Source organism: Taeniopygia guttata, chromosome 9, assembly GCF_048771995.1.
Source record: "Taeniopygia guttata chromosome 9, bTaeGut7.mat, whole genome shotgun sequence".
NCBI lineage: Eukaryota > Metazoa > Chordata > Aves > Passeriformes > Estrildidae > Taeniopygia > Taeniopygia guttata.
Window position 1 is genome coordinate 19,636,552 of NC_133034.1, and position 24,107 is coordinate 19,660,658.

The 24,107-nt window shown below is 45.7% G+C and overlaps 1 protein-coding gene across 10 annotated transcripts in view; it reads right to left on the reverse strand.

Annotated features, from left to right (window-relative positions):
* Positions 1-24,107, reverse strand: part of KCNMB2 (potassium calcium-activated channel subfamily M regulatory beta subunit 2) — a 138,331-nt gene that overhangs the window by 31,684 nt on the left and 82,540 nt on the right. Inside the window, exon 2 of one of the 10 annotated variants that reach the window (XM_072933159.1) lies at positions 17,259-18,137. The exons of 7 other annotated variants lie outside the window; for them this stretch is intronic. In XM_072933159.1, coding sequence (XP_072789260.1) covers positions 17,259-17,332 — 74 coding nt within the window. In that variant the 5' untranslated portion in view covers positions 17,333-18,137. Of the gene's footprint in view, positions 1-17,258; positions 18,350-24,107 lie in introns of those variants that run through there. 2 more of the 10 variants (XM_012575677.5, XM_072933158.1) reach the window with 2 other exon arrangements.

Below are 24,107 nucleotides of genomic sequence, written 5' to 3' on the forward strand. Positions count from 1 at the left end.
TTAATTCAGACTGATAGCTTCAGAAGACCAGAATAGATTAGGAAACACATTTTGGAAGAACAGGAGAGAAGTAGAGGACTTTCTCAGCTCTTCAGCATCACTCCAGATCTCCTTCTATGTGTAAGGAGCAAAATTACTAGCAACGCTTTGAGTGTGACAAACCACCTGGCACCATAATTGTGGCCTTGTTTTACGTTTCCCTGCTCCTGGGATGAAAGATCTAAACTTCTCTGGCTACCTGTCTAAACTGAACATTATAAAATGTCATTTAAACTCTCAAGAAACAGCCACACTCAGTCCAAAACCTTCTTAAACCCCAACAGCTCCCTAAGACCAGCGCCAGCACATCCCAATAAAAACAGGCTGCAGGGTTTACCTATCAAGCTGCAAATGAACTGAACAGCCCTGGCTCCTTTAGTGGGAGTTTTATAGGCCCCTTTCCCCTCTCTTAGGAGGTGTAAACATATCAAGGTTTAGCATTATGCTTTATTTATCTCAGTGGTGTAGTGTGTTAGTGTTGCCACAGAAGCACTGGTGATTCTTTATCGTGGTAGAGAGGTGGGCACTGCATGAACCAGAGCTGCTACAGGAGCTAGCTTAGCCATGGCCAGTGACATCTAAAACAGAGCTGAGTTTGGGTGCTGGTCCACTATTTTGGATGTTCTGGGGACTGGAAGCAAAGTGTGTCCAGAAATGAGCATGAAAATCAGACAGCTGCACAAGGGGCAGGGACCTTCCCCTGTCGTGGTAGAAAGCTTTGCCCCCCAAAGCAAAGACCCGCAGGGATAGGTGTGTCCAAGAGGACTTGTTTTCCTCATGAAAATAGAATTAATCCCAATAGCTTTCTAACATAAAGTATGTAGTGACCACTGAACTGCTCTAAGGAGGGCCCTTTATTGATGTGACTCCGTGGCCAAATGTAATGCAATTAAATGATTGGCTCTGGTTACGTATATTGACATGGTGTCAGTGACAATTTCCATTCTCTCTATTATTTCTATAAATAAAGTCATCTGCCATAATTAGAAAATATGAATGTGCTAAGACCTCCATTAATTCTTCTCCATACTAATCTAAGATCTGGGCAGATGTTTATTAATACCTTGTTTCACTGCGTTCATCAGCTGTTACCAAGAATAGAGAGATTGAGACCTGATCTCATGCTGAAGGTTAAACAAGAGCAGATATTGCCAAATCTTGGCTTCTGATTGATATTTTGACAATGCCTTGTTTTTTTTTTTATCAAAATGGATTTTAAATTTTGACCCTTTCTCTGTCTTTCTTTCCCTAAGTGCCCTTTGGACCATGTATGAAACTCAGTGATGTTTCCCATGCTCTGGGGCTGTCTGGTGTGATTTCAGTGGAGCTGAGCTGCATCAGCCTGTGGCCTGCCCTCTGCTCCTTCCACCTGGAGCTGGGTGAAAGCCCAGGTCCAGCACATTCAGTGCTGAGCACCTGCTGAGGGGTGCTTGGGGATGGGTGTGAGGAACAGCAGGTGTGGATGGACCCGCACCAAGCCGTGAGGAGGGCTGTGAGCAGCCTGTGGGACCTCTCAGACCTGCCTGGTATCCTGTGCTTGGCAGGTTTCAGAGCTGGTCTTTGTCCCAGGTCATCTCCCATTGCCTTCCCTGGGTCTTTTGCCAAGAAGCTCCACAATTTAATTAATCTCTGTCAAAGAGAGTGTAATTTTCCCTGTTTCTTTTACGTATTGTGCGTGGTAATCTATACAATAAAGTGACAGACTTGCTTTGAACATGAAAGATTCTGCACTGCATTTACTAATACAGCAAGCTACTACAGATGTATGATCCATAAAATGACTTCAATCCCATGCTAAAGGAAGTTGGTTTTCTACCTGTTCTTCCTGTCATTTTAATTTAATCAGTTGCCAATCTTACACTTCATTTTTTTATTACAGTCACCTTGAGTTCATCAGGGGAAAGAATATCACTGGTGTCATGGTGACATTCTTTCCAGAGCTGACAGGTTTAACTGCTGGTCCCAGCAGGCCTGAGTGTGTGGATCACCCAAGGGACTAATCAATAGAGAGGATCTAATAGGAATTAATCTCCTACCTCAAAAGAGAAATGCTCCCTTCTCTTAAAATGCAGTAAAACAAACCCTGCTCTGATCTGATCTGAATTAAAATCAGGAACAAACTAAGAGTTTAATTTCTATTTGTAATTTGTTCAAGTAAGTCTTTGCACTGTCTCCCTCCAAGCCAATTTTGGGCTTAGTTGAAAAACACAGTTCCACAAAGTCTCTGTGGGAAGGCACCAGGAATGCAGCAAGATAATAGTGCAGCAAGATAAGGGGGATTAAGATTACTTCTGGTCTTTTTTAAGACATAAGAGGTGAAAAAGTTAATGGAACACTCAGCCGAGAGACATTGCTGACACCTGCAAAAAGTGATAAACCAAGATAGCTGAGTGAAATATCAGTGAGTGGCCAGAGTTTTCCATGTACATTGCAGCCTCCTGAATTCCACATGGATTATGGCATGGAAAGATGCCAGGCAGAAAAGGACCTGGGCACACAGGTCAACAGCTGGCCAAAGAGGAGTCAGAGGTGGCCAAGAAAGCCAGTGGCATCTCACCTTGCATGGTGTGGCCAGCAGGACCAGGGCAGGGATTGTCCCCCTGCACTCAGCCCTGGTGAGGCCACACATCGAGTGCTGTGCCCAGTTTTGGGTCCTTCACGACAAGAAAAACATTGAGGGGCTGGAGCATGTCCAGGGAAGGGCAAGGGAGCTTGGAAAGGATCCAGAGCACGAGTCCTGTGAGGAGCAGCTGGGGGAGCTGGGGGTGTTTAGCCAGAAGAAAAGGAGGCTGAAGGATGTGTGTGCTGGGGGCATTTATTGCTTTCTATGATCCGCTTAAAGGAGGTTTTAGCAAGGTGAGGGTTGATCTTTTCTCCCAAGGAACAAGTGAGAATACAAGAGGAAGTGGCCACAAATTGTGCCAGGGGAGGTTTAGAATGGCTATTATTAAAAGTTCTTTCACCAAAAGGATGGCCAAGCCCTGGAACAAGCTGTCCATAGAAGTGGTTGAATAATAATCCTTGGAAATATTTCAAAGAAATGTAGAGGGGTCATGTCGGGACATGATTTAGTGGTTGACTCAGCAGTGCTGGGTTAGTAGCTGGACTTGATGATTTTAAAGGTCTTCTCCAATCTAAAGGATGTTATTATTCCACACTGAGAATCTGCTTGTATTGTTGTGGAAATTAGATGTTACTTTAATCGCCATGTCGAGTTTGAGTGGATTACTCTGTGGAGACAATATCAGCCACTGACAATCCAAATCCAGTGGACACCTGATCCAGCTGGTGTTGAGGATGGTGAAGTATTTCTATTGTACTTAATGGGCATTGGCCTCAGCCTCAGAAGAGTGCACTTCAGATTGAACTTCTCTGCCTTTGCAGCGATTTTATTAAATTTGCAGAGTTGGTATTAGATTTGCTCAGTGGTATGAGAACATTACTATTCTGTTAAATTACTTTTTCAGTTAATAATATATTCTTTTGTACAAAGATTTTACTTTCCTAAGTCTTACCCCCTCTTTGCCTTCATCTGGTTAAGAAATTCATTCTCCTTTTCTGCTTTGAGCTACTACATGCTGTTATCTGGCAGGGTTAAACAGCTCTCGTCCACTTCTCAAAGGAGTACTCTGTATGTTAAACTGTATTTTTGTTCCTTGGGCAGGCTGTTCCTTTCTAACTGGTGGAACCAAAGCAAGAAGAGTCTCATGAACTATGAGGAAACCTAAATCAAAGCAGGCTCTTGACCTCAGGTTCTTCCAGGTCAAGGCTCAGTACTAACTTCTGGGAAAGCCCTCCTCATTGCTGAGCTTTTTCTGTCCAACAAAGAGATGCACTTTGTGAGCCCATTCCCAATGAAACGGATCTCTGGGATCCAAACTGTATTATATTATTTGCACTGTTTACACCTGTAATACCAGCAGCATGCTAAGGACTTTAAAGAGATCTCGGAAGACAAAGTCCCTGCCTAAAGAGCTTAATATTCATATTTTAGTCACAATATAAAAGTGTACATACTCTGAGTCTGTAAGATACCGGATTAAAAAGGCTTTTCTCCTTAAATTAGCTCACAGAAATCTAACCCCCTGAAGAGAGTGAATGAGGCAGCTGTGGAGGGAAGGGAGCCAGCAGCACTGAGTACAAAGTGTCTCGCAGCTGCCTCATCTGGAGATGCACTTTCAGCCTCAGCTTGGGGTCCTTACAGACACTTTTGGTCCCTGTGAGCCCAGCTGGGATCAGAGGGCCAGGCCCACCATGGCTCCCTGCATGGTGTTCTTTGCCAGAAACGAGTCTCAGCCCTGCTCCACCCAGAGTGGGTGAACTGGGGTGATGTGGTGGGGTTGGATCTGCCTCTTCAAACTCATCCCTCCTCCGTAGAACAAAACCAGATCACTCATCCCTTTACTTGGGACTCAAGGGTGCACAACACACAGCTTCTCTGCTCTGACTGCTGTGCACAAATCACACTATTCCCAGGATTTTGGCACAGTACAATTTATTTGCTATTTCTATGCATGGCACCACACTGTCAACATTGAAATGTATTAAATTATTTAAGACCAAAGGAAACCCAAATAATAGCATAGGAATACACATTTTGGAAAAAGTGGTGTTCCTGCATTAGGCGTCCTTGAAGTTTGGTGGGACTTTTGCCATAATGGACAACAGTGCCAGGGAAATGGAGCAGAGTGCTCAGGGAGGGATTGGTGACCAGTGTTTGTGAGGAGAGGGACTCAGACCCACCTTTACACGTTGACCTTTGAGTAGCAAAGCGACAAGAGTTCAGAGGCCATAAGTTCCAGTCTGTTGCAGAGTTTGAATGTGTTTCCACATGAATGATATTCAGTTACATATTGTAAGCACAGTGCCGGAAAATTAGGATTAGCAAATGACTAAATTAAACTGAAAATTGGGCAAAGAGATTTGGAAGTAAATGCAAATGCTTCAGTCGTAATGGAATTTGCCCTCTAAGGAATATTTTTTAAAATAGCCTGTTAATTCTTATTGGATTTAAATTTTTTCCCATTACAGACACTAAAGATTTTGCACAGAAATCTGAGGGGGTTATAGAGGAATTGTAAAAGAACAACAACATAAAAGATGTAGGCTGAAACTGGTGCAATGACCTCTCTTTTATGAAATGCTCATCTCAGATTCCTGGGAAAATTTCTGGGATTCATTCCTGGCCACAACACAATGACAAAAATACTTAACACAAACCTCACCAACTCACTCCTGGTCCTTAAGAAAATATCTATTACAAGGCCAAAATCCACATCAGTCTTTGCAGGACTATTATTTCTGAAACCCAAGTGAGACACAAAGGAAACTGCACACAGACACAAGATGTAAATAACTCTGGGCATTATCTGCAAACAAGGGAAATCACTCAGAGGTGGCAGGCAGAGGAGTTGGTCCGTGCTGGACCCCAGGGTGCACCAACACGCCTGACCACCATGCCAAATGCACAAAACTGAATCCACATCTGATCAATGGCACTTTGAACAATACAGGAGTTGGGATGCTCCACAAACCAGCCTCGTGCTAACACCAAAACAAACCAGACAACTCAAATACCCAAAATGGGAAAAGCAAGAAGCGTTAGTGAAAGAAAAGAGTGGGTGCTGCACTAGCCCCAGTGACTGTCTCAGTATATTGTTTTTCCCACAAGGATCTGGAAGATCTGACACTTCTCATACTGATTCCCAAGGAATATTGCAAGAGAATTAAAGATGGGGGAGAGAGATGCAGAGCAGTCTGATAACTTACCATGATAATAGCTACCGAGGCAAAATTACATCCAAGGCTTCCCTCTTCAATCTGTGAGGTTTGATGATGCTGATTTTATCAGCAAGGTCATTTTAGCACCCAAGCTTAATCCAGAATCTATTCTGATATTTGTTTAGGAGATTTGAGTAATCTCTTTAGGAGTATTAACAAGTGCTGGAGTCCTAAAGAACAATCTTCTCTCAGCCCTTACTGGAGCAGAAGGATTTGAGGTCAAAGTTAGGTGAAGGTTTTTTTAAGGCAATCTGGAAGCAAATGGAATTATCATTAGGGCAAGTCACATTTTGGAGAATAGAGGCATGAAATTTGCAAAGGAGTTTAGGTTGGTTTTGGGTTCAATTTTCTGGTTGCCCTGGATGCAACCCATGACCTGCTGCATGATTCAGCTTTTGATAGGAGGGCAGAGGAGCTTGCTCTGAGATTTCCTCTCTGAGCCATGTACAACTGCAGTCAGTGGCCAAACAACATGTGAAGATTTACTACCTTTTTCCAATGTCACCATATGCTGCCTGTTGGCTCTTCATGACACAGGGCTGGCCCTGGAGCTCTGTGTTGGGAGGTAACATCTCGTTGAGGGAGTGGATGGGAAAATTCAGTGAAACAAAGTCACTGATGCTCAAATGCCAAGCTGTTAAATCTTCAGAAAGTCTTGGTTCAGAAATCAGTCATTGTTTTTTATAAATAATTAGAAATATAATCAGTGGATATAAAGCCAAATGTTCCCTTGAGGGCTTTGGCTTGCATTTTGGAAGGGCCTTTGAGGAATTGTCATTGCATCTTCATACCCAAAGTGTTCTGGTTGTTGCACAGGAGTAGCATAAACCATTTCCACATGGTTTCATCTGAGACTATTGCCACAGCAATTATTTTACTCTAAAACCAAACAAATCTCCCATTAAACTAATGAGAAGCAGTATTAAAACTAATTCTTCTACTTTTGAGAGACTTTACATAGAGGTCTAGCAATGTTTTGATGTTTGGGGAAATGGCAGCCTATATGAGTAAATGGAGGCACCTAACAGAATATAGGAGATGTCTCTGGCAAAGTCTATAAAATCAAGGGTAAATGAAGTATGGTAAGTGTTTACCAAGGTACATTTTCACAAAAGACAGTAGGGAACATGGTAAATATTTTAGGGACATTTAGAAGTGGACTCTGGATTTATGGTTGAACTTGATGAGCTTAGAAATCTTTTTCAACCTAAATGATTCTGTGAAATATTAAAAGATTTTGTTGATAAATTCAACACACATGTTGCAGAGGGGATGTTAGAGGGGTGTGGAAGACCCTTGCCCTTAAGACACCCACTGCATTTGTTGAGATCCACAAGTCAGTAACAATCCAGCATCCTCCCTGGTCTGGTGGCTGCTGCAAAGCAGTGAGGTGAGCAGAGGTGGGAGAGGAGCACTGCAAGACTGTCCAGCCTGGGGGCTCAGAGGGTTCCAAAATCCCAACTGCAATGCCTATGCAGGTCCTGACATGTCTCCTTTAAAATGAATGGTGAGGACTTGCTGCAAGGCAGCCTGCCTGGGGGAGGCAGTCAGATATATATCAAAGTGCCTGAGCAGATCCCAGATCAGTCAAATGCTTACTTGAGAGTCTTGAGTTAAATTTTACTCCCCAAACCCACTGCCTAAAGTCACTCAAAGTGAGCTGTCCCAGCTGTCCTGCTGGGTGGGTGCTCTGGCATGAGCAGCAGTGCTCCTGCAGATGGTCTGAGCACGCTGAACACAAGCCCTGCAGGATTAAATGCTTATCCCAGCACTTGTAAACTCCCGTAGTAAGAAGGTTTAGGAGAAAGCAGCCATGTGCCTGAGGAAGGGCATCATGCAGAGATCAGCTTGCATTGCTTACCAAAGCAGAGGGGCCAGGAGTCAAGCAAGACAGGACCAGGCAGCCTAAAGCCTTAAACTCTGACTGCCTCAGGCTCCACAGCAGGAGCTCAGCCCTCACCACTTTTTCACAGTCATTTATAAAAAATAAAACCTGCCTGGCTTCTTGTGAGGGTCCTCCAAATGCCCCAACAGGAGGCTGGTGCCAGAAGTCCTGGCACTGAAAATGCCAGGTCCCTGGATGAGGACTCTGGCAGGTGCCAAATTGGCAGCTCCATCTTCCTGTGTGACTGCCAGTGGTACCTTGGACTTCTCTTTTTCTGACACTTTCAGAACTGTCTGACAGCAAAATGGAGAAAGAGACAGTCCAGCTCCTACAGCCTGTGAAAAGGAAACAAGTCCCTGAGCAGGGGAAGAGGAGAGGAAAGAGAAATGTGGCATTTCCAGCTTTCTCAGTGCTGTCTGGTAGTAGCCCCCCAATCATGAGAAATTACCCCCATCGCTTAAACCCTTAACCCTTAGATAGTTAATTTCAGATTAAATATCTGTAAATCTAGAAATGTAGATGAAATCTGCATTACAGGAAGGCATGTGGAGTTAAACAAGTCACCTAATGCTCCTTTCTTCAGTTCAGTACAGCCTGATGAACTATTTGATTCACCAGAAACTCTGCCAGGTCCCTGGGATTCATTCCAGATCTTTTCCAGTGCAATACTGAACAGGTGTTGCCCAAAGTAACCCATGAGGTTGCTGAAGAAAACCACTGAGATGAGAAATACCAACTGCTGCTGTCTGGCTCAAAGGTTTGACCAGAACTTCAAGAAGGAGCAGAGTAGGGCCTGATTCGGACCTCTGGTGAGCACATAAGAACAGCTTCAGGTCATGCTGAAGACCTATGAGGTTCTGAAAGCTCAATGAAGCATTTGGATGATTATCCAGATGGAACCTTAACTACAAAGATACAATATTTTTTTATCATTAACAAAAGCCTTGTAATGGACATCTGTAATATCCACACTTTATAATAGCCTAAAAACACCTGGTCCTATGTCAAACTCGTCACCGTTCACAAGAAACAAAATCAAGATGTGAAAAACCTGAAACAAACACAAAACCAGGAGGTGTTTCTTTGGTGGCTTCTCAGAGACAGAGTACACAAGGGTGTAAAGGGACCACAAAATTTACAGGTGAGAGTGTATGAAATGGTCATGTGTGTCACATCCTTGCACCAGCACCTTCCTGTATGTCAGCACACCCAACTGGTTTGGTAAAGGTTAATAACCATTCCTTTCTTCTTTCACAATCACTGTGGCCACAAATTGAATCCTAAAGTTGGCCACTCAGAAATGTTGGTGTTGAGTAACTCAGATTTTGTGAGGGGATTCAGTATCATGTGAGGGGAACTACAGAGCACTGTTATTCAAAGTGTTGTGACATTTTTGGCATGATGTACCCTAACGCTGACAGGACCTGTAAAAGTGTGTGGAAAAAAGAGTTTTATTTTTCTTGTGTGTTCGAAGGGTTAGAGCATGTGACTAGCAATGAAAGTGTTAATATAGATTTGCTAGAGCTTTTTATTATGAACCACTGCTAATAATCTGTATTTTCACATGTGAGTGGAAGCACACGATAAAGGCATCCCTTAGGAAGTTTGTGCATTTACTCTCCAGCCATGACTCACTCCTTACTCAGAGAAGCAAAGCCCAAGTGACCCTGCTGGGGTGAGCACAGAGCCACCACAGAGGAAGTTTCCTTAGCAACAGGAAAGCATCCAAAACCTTTTCCACCTCCTGCTTGCTGTTCCTTGAAATTGTTGTAAATGAATGGATGCTAAACCTCATACCTGAATTTCAGGGGTAGAATCAATGTATCACAAAACAAATCCTTTTGCTTGCAAGCAAGTTAACTGTAGCTACCACCCTCCTGAATTCAGGCTTAATAAGAAAAATAACATGAATTTTTTTAATCTACTCTTTCCAAACACTGCCTGGGCTCATAAACAAATAGCAGAAACAGCTCCTGCACCCTCAGCTGACACTGATTATCATCAGGGATCTGTTGAAGTTAATGAAACCATGGCAATTCAGAGCAATCAGCCCAGCATGAGCTCTGTGCTTGTGGGCTCCAGGTGCCCATGATCATGGCTGATGAAGAGCAGAGGAATAGCTCACCCAGGAGAGAGGGAATCCTGGGGGTTTGTTCTGTGGTGTTTCTTTGTGGAATATTTTGAAGAAATTTTGAGGTGTTGTTGTTGGTTTTGGGTTTTTTAAGAGGTATTGGACCAAAGAATGGGGAGCTGTAAGCAAGTGGAAAATTGTTCTTTGTGTTCCAAGGTGCCATGTACAGTAGTCTGATGTATTTCCTATTTATATGTAAGTTGCTTCTTAAAATATTTTTACTCCCTGTAGTGCACCCCCGTGGGGTGAAATGTGTATTTTATATTGCAACAAGATGCCACTTTTTGTGTTCACTGCAATCCATGTTAAAGTTCAGTAAGGCTCAGTGTATGTGCTTCCCTCCCTGTTGTAGGCATGCAGTCATGGGGAAAGAGTGCAGAAATGAGTGTATTGATTTATGCCTATCACTGTCTGACAGGAGCAGATGGGGGTCTGGGAGCTTCAGTTTAGCTGATGGACTGTACTAAACTACTAAACCTGCCCTGGTTCTGGTGCTGTTGCATGTGAGGTGTGCCTTTGATTCAGCTAAGTCACTTTTGAAGTATTGTAGAAGGTGAAGCAGAGCCAGCTTTGTAGGCAATAACAACAGAATGAGATTATTTAGGCTAAAGTGAGTCAATATTTGGAAAATTCCACTGTTAATAATCAGACCTTGCCTGAGGGAAGCTGATTGATGCTCCCTGTACCAGATGGTTTGCAGCATGAGAGCGAGCCTGAGTGCTCCTGTGAACACCCCTGATGGGGAAGCAGCTTGGGGGAAAGCATGAGGGTGCAGCCAGAAGATCCATTTGGGCACCGAGCCACCTCACTGGGAAAAGCACAGTCAGGGGCTTCAGCTAAAGCTGGAGGAAGAAAAAGCACTTTTGGGAAAGATATAAAACTACACAGATTTGAGCTCTTGTCTGTGTCACCCTTAGTGGTGGCCCTGTCCCCAGCTGGTGTCAAACACGAGGGTGCCTGACCTGCTTTTCCAGGGCTGTGAGCTCCTGCTGCCATCACAAACACGAGGCCTTGGCTGTGTTATGCTGACATCTGTCCTATAAAATTGGCAGCAATAATGAATGACAGCCCATATTTCTGTAATATCTTCTTCCTCAGGCCACCTAACAACATGCCATTGATAATGCTTTTTAAGGGCTGGATTTTGGCCAGGTCCTTGAAGAAGCAATAGCTTGGCCGTGGTCCCACAAAAGGGAGCTCCAGTCTGTAATGCTTCTGATCAGGGACGAGGGACTTGCTTCCCCTCTCCCAGCTGACTACCTCCCCTGAACAAACAGCCTTTCCTCACAGCACAGGCACGCCTGACTGGAGGGTATTTGGTGTTCTGATTGCCAGACCTGGTTGTTCTTGGCCTGGTGCTCAAGCTCTGAAGGCGCTGCCTCAAGCTGAACAAGCGCACACGCTCCAGTGGGCGATTTTGGGTGGGAGCAGCTGTCTGTAGTGTCAGACAGCACATCTAATGACATGCCACTGAGCTCTTCTGGGTTAGGCTACAGCAATAACTCATTAAATGTAATTCTGAGGGAGCCAATTTTGGGAGTGTTGGAGTGATCGCAAACAACTGAGGCGTAAACGAGTCTTCTTTCCATCCTTGGTCTGTAGTGCAGCTCAGGGTTTCTCTGGTTATTTGTGGACAGAATTTATTGGTGATTATTGTATTCCTTGGCATGAACTGAAATTTCAGCCTCCAAGTTCATGGCCATTAACCATGGTGAGAACAAGTGAGCCATTTGTCTCACAGGATGGGTTTGCCCGTGGAAGCTGCAGATGTTTTGACTGACTTATGAGTGTGGCTGGGTGCTTGTGTCAGGAGAAAACAGAAAAACCAAAAATGCCCAGTCTGGAACGGGTGTTTGTGTGTGTGACACGATGGTCCCTCCTGCAGATGCTGGGCTGGGAGCAGTGCTGTGGCTTCCTGGTGTCCTGATGAAATGTACTGCTTGTGCACTGGGTGTGGTTGTAAAGATAAAGGGGAGATGGGTTAAACTCATCTGGCGCTTTTACAGCAAATCCTGGTAGGGCCTTTCTGCTCAAACTTTTGTCTTGCCTTCCCTGACCACCCTGACACCAGCAATTTGCTGGTCTGTTTGAGTCACCAGCAAAAAAGGAAATGCTGTGATTTGTACCCCAGGAGCAAGGATGGGAGCCTTCAAGCACCTTATGTGCACGCAGAGGATTCTGATGCATCCGGCGCTGTGGCTGCTCTAAAGACCACTTCAGCTCCTCGAGTGTGAGCTGAGTGGAGTTTGAACAAGCTGTGTGCTTATGCAATTAAAACCAAGCTGTGCTGCTTCTTGAGCACTTGCAGCACTTGATAGGGGTACACAGAGCTCAGGCACTGCTGTGTGGGCATCTCTTTACACCCCAAATGGAGGGAAATTGGCCCCTGTGATGCAGGAAGGAGGCTGTGGGTTTCTGTCTCTGGCTGTGCAACCACGAGTTCAGATTCTGAGCAGTGGCTGCACTTTTCATCAGCACCTGTGCTTGTTTTGTTCACAGTGTTTCTTGTTTTTATGGATCAGGAGTCTGCAATCAATTTCAAAAATACCAACAGTACAGTTTGAGCCCATGAGATCAGGAGTGGATGTGTACTTTCAAGAAAGCACTGAAGGAAAAAAAAACACTTTAAAAGCAGTATTAATTCTATAAATGCTGTAGAGGATAGACACAGCAAGGCACTGTTTTTTCACTGAGTGAAACATAATAATGAGGAGTCAAAACTTCTATATCCTGTTCCATATTTTTCATCAACTTCTATTTGGAGGCAAACAAGTGCCTTCCTTCCCTTCTTCTGTCTCCTATAGGAAAGGCAGAGCTGCAACTGGGAACAGAGCTGTCTTGTGGTTTTAAGACTTTGTGATAATGGAAAGCCTTGATGAATGCTCCTATAGTGATATAAAATGATTAATCTATAGGCATCTGAGAACACTTATGATTTAGCTTTTGGTCTTGTATCTGTTATTTCACTTATGGGGCTGTTAATAATCTCATAATGCACATCAGGCCGTATCTTAATGATTAGAAAGTGATTTAAAAGGGTCTGTTCTATCTGTAACTGGTAAGAAATGCAATTATTTTTACTAGTTAAATGCCTGTAACAATCAGATGTGGTATTAAATGGTTTTAATAATTTGGCTGGAGGGATTTTTTGAGGTGCTAGAAACACCCCATCAGAAGTATAGATAAGAATGTTGTGACAGCTCTGGAGCTGGTGTGGGGGCAATGCAGGAGGGGAGGAAGCCATGGGATGGAGAGCAGAGGGATGGGAAGAGAGTGAGAATGAGGGAATTTGTAGTGTCAGATGTAGTGCTGTGGCTGGGGAGGCAGAATAAGGCCTGGGTGGGAAATCTGATATGGATGACAGAGCTGGGGGACACAGAAGGATGGACATGTGCTGAGTGGGACATGAGAGGGATGGAGATGAGGTGAGGGGGGGAAGCTCTCTTCCTTCCTCACTAAGACATTGTGCTGACAGGAAATCCCAGGAACGGCCTTTGCTTCCTAAAGCTGAGAGAATTGTGTCATTAGCAGGGATCAGACTTCAGTTTTAAGCAAAATAAACCCAACTGTAAGCATGTGGGTGGGACATGGATGGGCTTAAAACATTTCTGAGGTTTTTCACTTGTGCTTCCCTCATATGGGATGCATTTCATCTCCCTGCCAGCCTTTACACATCAACAACAGAGTTAAGAATTACATCAGAATAAAAAACTGAACGTTTTCCAAGTTTGTCGTATTTCTAGTGTGGAGGGCTACTCTTCAGCTCAAACCCAGTACAGAAGCTAATTGCCAAGAAATGAGGGGGGATCTTTGAAAGCTCCAATTAGGGCAATTCGAAATCTCCATTGATATTAGGAAGAAAATAACTGCTGCTTGACACATACCAATTAGCAAGACCAGATTACCAACTGAGGGGTACAACTGACCTGTTTTAGAAATGGGCAAGGCTCTCCTGGGCAATTTGTAATTAAACTGACTGAAATATAGAAATTCGGCCATTTATCCCTCCTGCACACCTCACAATGCAGCTGGGAGATGATGGTTGGGCAGTAAGGGGCAGGTATGTGCCTGTGCTCTGCTAAGTGAAGCCAATTTGATCTGGATGCAGCCCAGCAAGGAACATCAATGTGCCTGCAGCACAAGGGTTACCAGCATCTGTGGGGCTGCCTCAGAAGTGCAGATCTTCAGTTCTGCATAAACAAAGTTTACATTTAAGTAATTTTCTGCCTAATTTCTGGTGAAACACGTAATGAAGTTATACTGCCTCACACTTTTTGTTAACAACCAAATATTCCACTTGGCAGTGTTTGCCTGCACACACAGCAGTGAGTCCCTGGTCACACGGGAGCCAGAGGCAGCTTTGCCATTGAGTTCAACCAGCACTAAAGCAGTTCCTGTAAAAGTGCATTTCTACAGTTGCACTGCAATACCTCTGCTCTAGACCTCTAGTTAAATGCATGTTAAAGTCTAGGATCAATCTGCCTGGCAGTAAGTTAATGGTCCATGGTGTAGCTACTGCTGTGATGCCTCTTTTCCATTAAGAGAGAGGCAGTGTTGCTCTGAGTGGCTCGTGTGGCTGGGATAATGGTTCTTGTGGCTCACACCTGCGTGGGGAGGATGCTCCTTGCATTTAAACTAGCCAAAAGGATTGTTCAGTCCAAGAGGCACTGCAGAGCTGCAGTGCTCCAAAGGGACACTCTTGTGGGAGTGGGAACTCCTGGCATGTCCCCCCTGAGCCCCTTTGCTGACTGGGTTCTGCTGCCTGCCCTTCACCTGCAGGGTGCTGCAAGCATCAGTACTTCTGTTTGCAGCCTCTGAACGAGCATGCAAAAAGCCAGGAGAATTCTTTGCTATCCCTGCCCTCTGTTGGCACAACATCCTGCATCTGGCTCAGGGCACACTGACATACCAAATGATCCTGAAGTACAAAGGGGAGAGATGTTGTTGGTCAGTTCTGGATACATGCAAGCTCCAGTCTGCTGGGCTGCCTCTGGAATTTTGGGTAGTAGCCTGAAAGGCACTGGACCTGGAAGGTTCAGTCCTTGGTGTTGGGCTCTCCCAGCAGTCTGCACCTGGCATGCAAAGCAGCACAGAGAAGGGGTGACTTCTCTAGCTGCTTTAAAAGCAAAAGTAGAAAGGGAAATAAAAAACAATTACCAGCTTTGAAGGTGGGAAGGTGGTGAGGCCTTTTGCTTTCCTTTCCCATGGCTGTGCTCCTTGTCTCTCTTGGGGCCCAAGTTGTGAATCCTGTGCTCCCATCTGAAGAGTGCTGCCTGCAGGCTCCCTCCAGAGCCCATTGATGCCATCTGGGTCATTCATAAAAGGTCGTCAGGAATGATCCTGCACCTCCCTGCTGTGCCAGCACAGAGCTTTGCCTTCCAGGGCATGGGAGGTGCTGGGCTGGTCCTGAGTCCTGCTCCTAAACCTGGCTGAGTCAACCCACTGCAGCCTTGGGGCTCCTGGGGTGATGGCTGAGGCTGGGCAATGCTGGGGGCACAGGGAGAATACCTTGTGGCATCTTTCTGCCCACTTTTTTTTGGGGGGTGAGGATCCAGTGACTGAGGCTGGTGCAGGGCATCCCTGTGAGGCAAAACCCATCTGCCCTGACAAGGGGCTGCTGGAGAATAAGAAGATTTCTATGGGGCAATAAAGGCTTCCTAGGGAAATACAGGATTCCTTCCAGTGGGGCTGACTGGATTATGACAGGGAGCTAATCTGTATGGCTGTTTCATAAGTTTCCCCAGTGCCTGGACTCTGTGCTCAGCAACAGACACTCTGTGTGCTGAGAATAACTGATTGCCCAGAATCACCATGTAAGAATGTTTGGAGGTCTGGAGCAAGCTCTGCCTCTCAGTCTCTTTGTATTTTAGTGTTATCTAACAAAATTTCTCTTAATTCCCACACCAGGGTAGTAGGAGGGACCAAATGTGCTGTCAAGCACCACTACTTGGTGAAAACCACCCTTCACCTGGCAGTTTACATTCCTTGTGAATCCCCACCTCTTTCCTTGACCTTATTCACCACAAACAGGCAAATGTTTGTTCTGACAAACCTAACTCCAAAACCACTGTTCAGACCACTGTCCATCTCCTGCTCCTTTACTGCAGTCAGAATTCACAAGCAAAGGCAGAATGCAGGTACTGCTCCAGCCCAGGGATCACACCACAGGGGGCTTTGCTACTGCTGGCCCCTGTGCTCAGACCAACTGCACTGTGCAGCAAAAATCACAAGCAAGCAACATCCAAGGCTTTCCAGATTATATCATTACAAAGTGCAAGTGAAGATTTAAGTTCCCATTTGGACACTTGTTCTATCCAGCTTCAAGTTTTTATCCAAATTAAATGCTCACTGACTTAGTTTTTCTGTTCATAAATCCCTCACCTGCCTATTTGCTATTCTTGGATTAAAATCACTGTGTATAATACAGTTCCTGTTCCAGCAGCTTCTGCTGCTTGTACACATTTGGACAAACTCTGAATGCATTCTGAGGAATATGGATATTCCAAATCGGTCCAAGGCTGGAGTACTGGCACTGCTGTGGTGCAGCATGGTGCTTGGAAGCTGGGGAGAGTGGGGAAGTTTGTGCTGTGTCAATGGGAAGTTTGTGTGCAGTTACAGCTCCCTCAGCATTTTTCTGTTTTAAATGCAAACATACACATGACTTCAAGTCCACCCTAAAGTAAATAAAGATCATAAAGTCAAATAAGACACAAACTCCCAGTAAGTGTATTAAAGCTGGCAGCCCATTTTAATTTATGACTCCTAACTACACCTTTAGTATGCCTGTCACAGCTGGGGAGTGCTGCCAGTGAATGCTGTGTGAACTCCTCTGTGTGAAGTTGGAGGGGAATGGACAGTGAGTTCCCCCCTGGCTGGGAGCCACAGCCTGGAATTTCCTGACAGTCTTTCTTTGTGGTTCTGAGAGCAGCTTGCTGTCAGGGAGTGTTTCTTGTGTCCCTTCCCTACCCCATATGCTGTTTTCAGTCTCTATTGCAGCATTCTGGAGTATTTTGCTTTCCAAATGAGGTCCACAGGGTACACTAATAAGTTGAAACATCACAATATGCACTAGTTAGACATTGCTGGAAGCCTCTAGCTCCAGTCCACAAATGCTACCAACAGCAAATTCATTCCTCAGATGAGCAAGTGTAATTTATAACTCAAAGCAGCACTTGAAACTGTTTGGCTAATAAAATGTCCTTCACTCGACTCCTCAGTTAAAGCCTGGCTGGTGCCAGCCCCTTGTCAGATGCAATCACTCTAGGAAATCCTTTTCCAGTGTACACCTAGCAGTGAAACCTGAATGTGCTCTAATACATGCTTTACTTTCCACTCCCCAGTACTTCCCTGAGTTCTTCCACCAACCCCATCCCAAATGCTTTGGCCCATGCAGCAGCTTCCCCCCATAAGGATCAGGTTTACCTGAGCAGCAGTGGAGCAGCAGTGCCTAAAATGGAGATTTCAATGGGATGCGACAGGGAGATTTTCCCTCTCATCTACGAACTTCTGTAGTTGCCACCTTTGGGAAAACAGCCTATCTACCAGCAGAAGGCTTCCAAATATCTTGTCTTTCAATGTGTCCAAGTATTTCTTGCTGCTTTCACAGCTCCCAGGAAGTTTTAATTACTTTTGGTTTTTAAATAGAGGCAAAGCACCAGAATTCAGCAACTACACAGAAACAAGCTGTCAGAAGGAAGTGGGTGTGAAGACCCTCTGAATAAAGTCAACCCAAAAAAAGCTGAGCTTTCTCTCTCCAAACTTTATTTCACGAAGCTCCTTGTTCTCCCCACATTTATAAAAACTCTTCTTGAAATCCACTCTGCCTGCACATCCTTGTTTGCCGTGACTCCACTGGGGCATGATGGCCATTTCCATCAGGGCAGGATGCTCCGTGCAGAGTAGGTGCCTGCTCTGTCATTTGGCAAAGTTCATCCCTCTCACCTGCTCCTTGGAAGAAAGCTGCAGGAGTCAGGCAGAAAAACGAGCTCAGGGTTGGGGCAGTCCCAGTACTGTGCTGAGCCCGTGGCCGGGCAGCACCTCGCTGGCTCTGCGTCCCGAAATGTCAGGGCTGTGCAGGAGCAGGCGTGCGGCTCCTTCTCCAGCGCTCACTCGTCCCTGCGTGCCCCTGCCTGTGCTGCTGTGAGACCAGGGGCTTCCCAGCCTTTCCCTCAGTCACCTCCATCGGACCACTTTGTCCTTGGGTGGTGTTTGCTTTTCTGAGTCAAGAACGTGCTGGAGAGGCGCTCCCGCTCGTCTCCGGCTGCTCACTGATTTCCCATGCTGAGCTCCCGTTGTTTGCTTCTGTGGCAAAAAGAAAAGAGGCTTTTGCTGGTGAGGTCCACAGTTAGTTGTGAGAGGATCTTTTTTCCCCCTCTTTAAAATGTAAGGTCTCGCAAATTAAGAAGCTACAGCCTGTCTAGGTCTTATACCAGTCAGTCTCTGATTCATCAGAGAATCTCCTTGGTAACTAGCAGTTCCTCTCTGATGATTTGCTACTAAAAAGCTCTCCCAATTTAAAGATAAAACACAGTGAAAGCAGAAAGAGGAGCTACGCTATATAGATACCTTATACACAAACATATGCCTTGTGTGCATGCAGCTATACTGGATATTTTCTGATGTGTGTGGGAAGCAGCCGGTCTGTGAGACAGCATGGTATCACCCTAAGGATGGCAAATGTGCCCCAAATGCCTAATCTCTGCTAGAAATCCTTTTTGCTGCTCCAGGGTCAGTAACCCCATCTGCAGGGTAAATAATCCCCCAGGAGAAGATGAGGTTGGCATTTAACAAGGGGCTCAGCAGTTCATGCTTTAATAAGCCAGATTTCTGCCTTGCGTGGGACTGATTGCCAAGTACAAAGATTCAGAGACGGGGAGACTTTCTGCAGGAGGTGTGCCTGGAGTGTTTGATGCTGCCTGGCTGCCCTCTGGCTCTGGTAACGAGCCCCTGCTGCCTGACCCCCTCCTCACACACAGCAAAGTGCTGCCTGTGCTCTGCTGCTTGCTCCAGCTGCAGGGAAGGTGCTCGCTGAAGATGTTTTTTCCTAGGAATCAGTATTGCTGGAAAAGTTGGTCCAAGGTGAGGCTAAGAACACTCTGTGTTTGAAATAGTGAGTAACTGTGCTCAGAAAGTCAGTGTAAGTGAAGGATGCCAGAGATTTACCTGGGGTTCCTCAGGGATGAGGGAATGGTTTTGGACTGGAGGTCACTGTTCATGTTGTGCATGTCTGGGGCACCTACAGCCAAAAAGCTCCAGCTCCCTGTGCATGCTGTGTCTGTGCCAGCAGGACTGTCCTGTTCTGTGTGGGGCTTTCTGTCATACTGAGGCCACTGGTGTAGTGAAGGGGACATCAAATTCTAAATGAGTGCAACCAAGCTGCTTCCAATTCCTTTTCCCAGATAAATTAGGAATTAATATTACTCCCAGATGTCTCCTGCAACACCCTTCCAGCAGCCCTCGGCAGAAGTGAGCAGAGGATGAAGAGCAGGGCAGGTTCACAAGGCAGACACTGGGCAACCCACATCCTTCTCTGTAATTCCTCACTTGCCTTATGTTCCCTGGCACTAACTCCTCTGAATCATCACAACAAACAGCAGCAAAGCACTAGATCTGTGAGATGTTTTTCCATCCCTGCAAGAGGGTTTTGAGCTCACTGGAAAAGCTTGCCCAGCCCTGGGAAGCACCAGCAGCTGGAGTGTGGTTCTTCCAGGCAGTAAGGAGACCACACTCCATGGATGTCAGCAATTTGGGACCAAGTCTGTGTTCCCATTAGCTGGTGTGGCATCTCTAATATCTGAGCAGGAGAGTTCCAGCATCAGGTGCTCTGCCTGGGGAGGCCTGATCCAGCCCTGCTGAGATTCAAACCTGTGGTTTCAGGATCTTTAATTTTAAGGAAAAGCTTGGGTGTAAATGTGCTGCCCATACCAGCAAAGCCAAAAGTGCTCAGACCTTCATTTGTCAAGGAATATGAGGGACAATAAACTGGTTCTGATAAATGAGGGCTGATGTATTCAAGCCCGTTTTTGATGCAATTGAACATGTCAGGAACACGACCTCATTCTGGTTAAGGGATGAGTTTTCAGATAATCAAAGTTCTGATAATCAAGGCCTGTCTTCCACCTCAGTCAGGAAGAAAAGGGGAGATTGATGCTCATCATTTCCCTTCCTGCTCTCCTGCTGCCACTGTGGGTGCTGAGGCTTGGCATGGGCAGGTGAGACTCTGCTGTGTGGGGTCAGGTGCTGCTGTTTCAGGCTTGAAGGGAAATTACAAGGGGAAGCCTCTCCTCCACCTCTCTCCTGCCTTTAAATCTCCTTCCTGAAGCTTGAAAGCCTTTGCTGGTACCAGATCTGCAAGCCTGTGCCTCTGGGTGGGAGGGAAGCAGATGGAGCCCCTGATGGGAGGGATGTCTGCAGGCATGTCCTGGCTGGCTTCATCTCCAGGATCCCCTCTTGGAGAGAAGGATGGAGAGAGGTCAGGTCCAGCAGCACTGCCACTCAGTGCCACTCTGAAGCCACCAGACTGGGAAAAGCAGGACCACTGTTGTTTTGCCCAGGGGTAGCAGGAGCTCATTTCCCCTGGGGGAGTCTCAGAGCAGAGCTTGGGTGCCATGCCCACGCCCCAACTCTCCTGGAGCAGGAGATGCTCCCTCAAAGCCTGCCCTGACCTATGGAGGCAGCGAGCAGACCTGAATCAGATCTGACTGTTTACCTTTGCTGAACCTCTCCAGTGGCCAAATCTCATTTTTTTTATGACATATTTTAATCACAGTGCTGTGACTTGGACCATGTCATGGGGAGAAGTGGCAAAGCACCAAAACCTGCTTGTTCCTCACTCCCCCCTCGTGCCTGCATCCTTCCACTGGTTCCCCTGCAGACAGCTTCTCCTCAGCTGGGCTATTGCCCACCCTGCGTGGGCTTGCTTACAAATTGGTATTTATAGATATAAAAACAGAGCTTATGTACAGTGTTTTGCTCTTCCTATCTCCTCTGCAATGTGTCTCTATTTTGGGAAGTGGCACAAAGTTGTCTGCAGCTATTTATAGCAGGGGAAGGTGCACAATGCCTTCAGCCTGGGTGGGCACTGACCCTGCCTGAGGGTGATGTGGGGTCCCTGCCACAGAGATGATGGTGGATTTTTTCTGCTTTTCTGTGTCTCTTTTATTTCAGTCGTTGGCCTAATGCTGAATAAGATATAATCTTAAAGGACTGTTAAAAAAACATAAAAAAAAGAAGAAGAAAACGTGCAAAGCCTTGGCAAGTATTTTTTATGAATTGAATCTCTTGAGATGAAAGCTTCATTACTGTGAAACAATGAACCTGCTACACTTTTAGTAGTACAAATGGGTTTCATTTGTATTAGGAAGATACAAGCTTATTATTTTTAGTTTGTTCGTGTAGAACCAGGAATGTTTAATGTGATAATCAATGTAATTGAGGAACTGAAAGTACAGAAAATTGCAGCACTCTCAGAAGTGATAATGACTACAACTGCAGCATGGCCAAAAGGTCTGGGACATGGGTACAGGGGTGGTTCAAACAGACTCCTGTCCCAAGTGTGGATGATCCGTGACCCCTTGTTGTGCTGGGATCTCTGGGAGGACAGTGCAGCTCTTGTAACCTGGTGGGGTGTGCCCAGTCCTGAGCACCCAGCAGGAGGCTCAGAGCTGTGGGATGCACTTGGGATGGCTCTTCTGGAAGGACAAAGGGAGAAGGGGTTTTTGCTTTTGTTCCCAAACCTGAGGACTTGGGAGAGTAGATTTCCCTTCCTGGGATCTGGGAAGGAAGAACATTTGGGAGCAAGCCTGACTGCAGAATTTGGCACCTATATTTGAGCAGGTCTTTACTGAGGATTTGCAAGGCTGGATAGGTCACAATTTGGCCAGTTTGAATTTGCTTTCTTTCTTTTTTTTTCTCCCCAGATATAGCAAAAGGCACACATCTCACACCAAAAATCTACTGTCAAATTCCAAGCTCCTCTTCCTAAGTACAAGGTTGCTAAAGATTTTCAATTAAATGCTTCAGAGCTCTTAACACAGAGAAAACACAGCATTTCCTCTCCAGGCCACTGCTCAGAAACTGTGATGCTATTTTGTGAAACTTTCACTCCAGAAACCCAGCAGCAGGCACCCACTACACAACTTCATCCCAAATTCTATGGAAAGCACAAGCAGCAAACTCATGGGAGGAGGCACCAGCCACAGGCTGGTCACCTGTAGCCCAGCACCGTGGAGATCCTACTCCAGCTTTGGGGAGCTGCTGATTCCATGTACCAAATCCAGCCTCACCTGCACCTTCAGGCAATTCCCCTCCTCATTTCATTCCCTCCCTGATGCAGCTGGGGTTTTTTTGTGATTTACTGTGTAAGCTGGTCCACAGAAGAGGTGGAGGGGAGAAAGGCAGATCCTTGTGTCTGCCCTGGCACCTGTCCCTGGGGCAAGGAGGCTGTGTGGGGCAGCTGGGCTCCACTGTGGGCTGCTGGATGTCAGCCTGGGTGGTGATGGGTGAGGAGAGATGTGTAGAACCCAGGGCAGACTAAATGTATTTCAGATGCAGCCTCTGAAGCTGTTAAATGCAGAGCAGGTCTGAAAGAAACAACAGCTTGCAAAGGTGCAGCTGGGTTTGTTTTCAGCCTTCTCCATTTAAATTTGTTTCACTTTGAGGAGGGACATTTTCTATGTTAGAAAAGTTGCCTTGTTCTAGTGGTCTCTAATAAATCACGGCTGTAGAGACATTGGTGCCCTCTGGAAATGCTGCTGGAGCTCTTTTCCCATGCCGGGACAGGCTCCCAGCATTGGAGCTGGTGCCCAGCCCTGCCCCACAGTGCAGGGCTTCCTCCCTCTGCCAGTCTTGAACAGATAACCACAGAGAAACAAAGTTTGTCCGTTAAATGAGCTCACTTCAGTGCTTGCCATGAGTTAGATTTAAGCCTATTGCAATCAGAGTGTATTTTGAGGGAAATGACTGAAGGCAGAGCTGAAAGTGCAGCTGTGGTGATGCACGGGCTGTGGTGCTCCTGCTCATAATGAAATTGCTTACATTACAAAGCAATTACCAGAGTTTAAAATTCCAATAGCATTTAGAAAGGCATATATGCTTGAGGGTTTTCCATTTGCAGAGATGTTTCTTTTATTGTACCTACTTGCCTAGTAACTTCACAGTTTTAAACACATCAAAGTGTTTTAGAAATCTATTTGTGATCTTTGTTGAAAAACAAAGGCAATCCTCCCAGATCCACACAGAACACTTGCTCCATCACAAGTGGCTCCTAAAGCCCAGCTTAGGTTTTGTGAGGTTTAATGAGGCAAAACCCCTGTACAGTGTTTCCTGCTCCCTTTGGTAAATTTTGGCAGCACATCCTTCAGCTGGGGCAGCGTGCTTCAGTGCTCTCTCTATCACTGCAGTGCCATCAGCTTTTCCCTATCTGTCCAACTCCTCCAGGAGCAGCAGTCACTCTTGCAGTAAATTTTCACCTGGAATAGCACATTATTCTTGTGGCCTGCTCCTGGTGCTCTGCAGACAGGCTGAGGGGGTGGGAAGGTCAAACCTTTTCCAGCAGCTGCTGAAGATGAAACTTCTGGCTGATAATTCAAGGTGGTGCCACGTTGGCCAGCAGGGCTCTGGACAGCTGCAGTCCAGCCCAGGAGGGCCAGAACTGAACTGGGACCTGCTGGAGGGGATAATTCAACCCTTATGACTTAGCAAGGGAGTCTCTGCAGAGAGGAAGACGTTTGAACCTGACAAATTCTGCACCTCCCAGCGGTGCTACAGCTCCCTCAAACAGCATCAACAGACTAATTGTTTGTCACCATTTATCAGGTGCAAAATGCATGTGAAATTGTGTGAGTAATTTCCATAGTAACCATAATCATCACCTTCACATGCAGGGACTGGAATGTCAGGATACTTGAGAGTACCACATGTACCTGTGTCCTTGTGTAAAGCACATCCTCTTCTGGCAGCCAGCCTTTTGTTTTTGGGCTTCCTCTGCTTAGCATTTGTAAAGCCTTGATTACTCATCAATACCCTTGCATTACACACATGCTTCTGTAATGTCTTTAAGGTTATGTGAAATTCTATTTGCAATCCCTTTCATAAAAAAAAAAAAATACACAAACCACTTGCTGCTAAATCTGGCTGTCAGCAAGCATATGCCAGAAACCAAAATGACTATTATTATTACTGCTATTTGCACCATTCCAAAATCCATTAATTTTCTTGTTGCAGTGTTAGGTAATGAACACTTCTGCAGCAAGGTCACACCTCCATTTTATA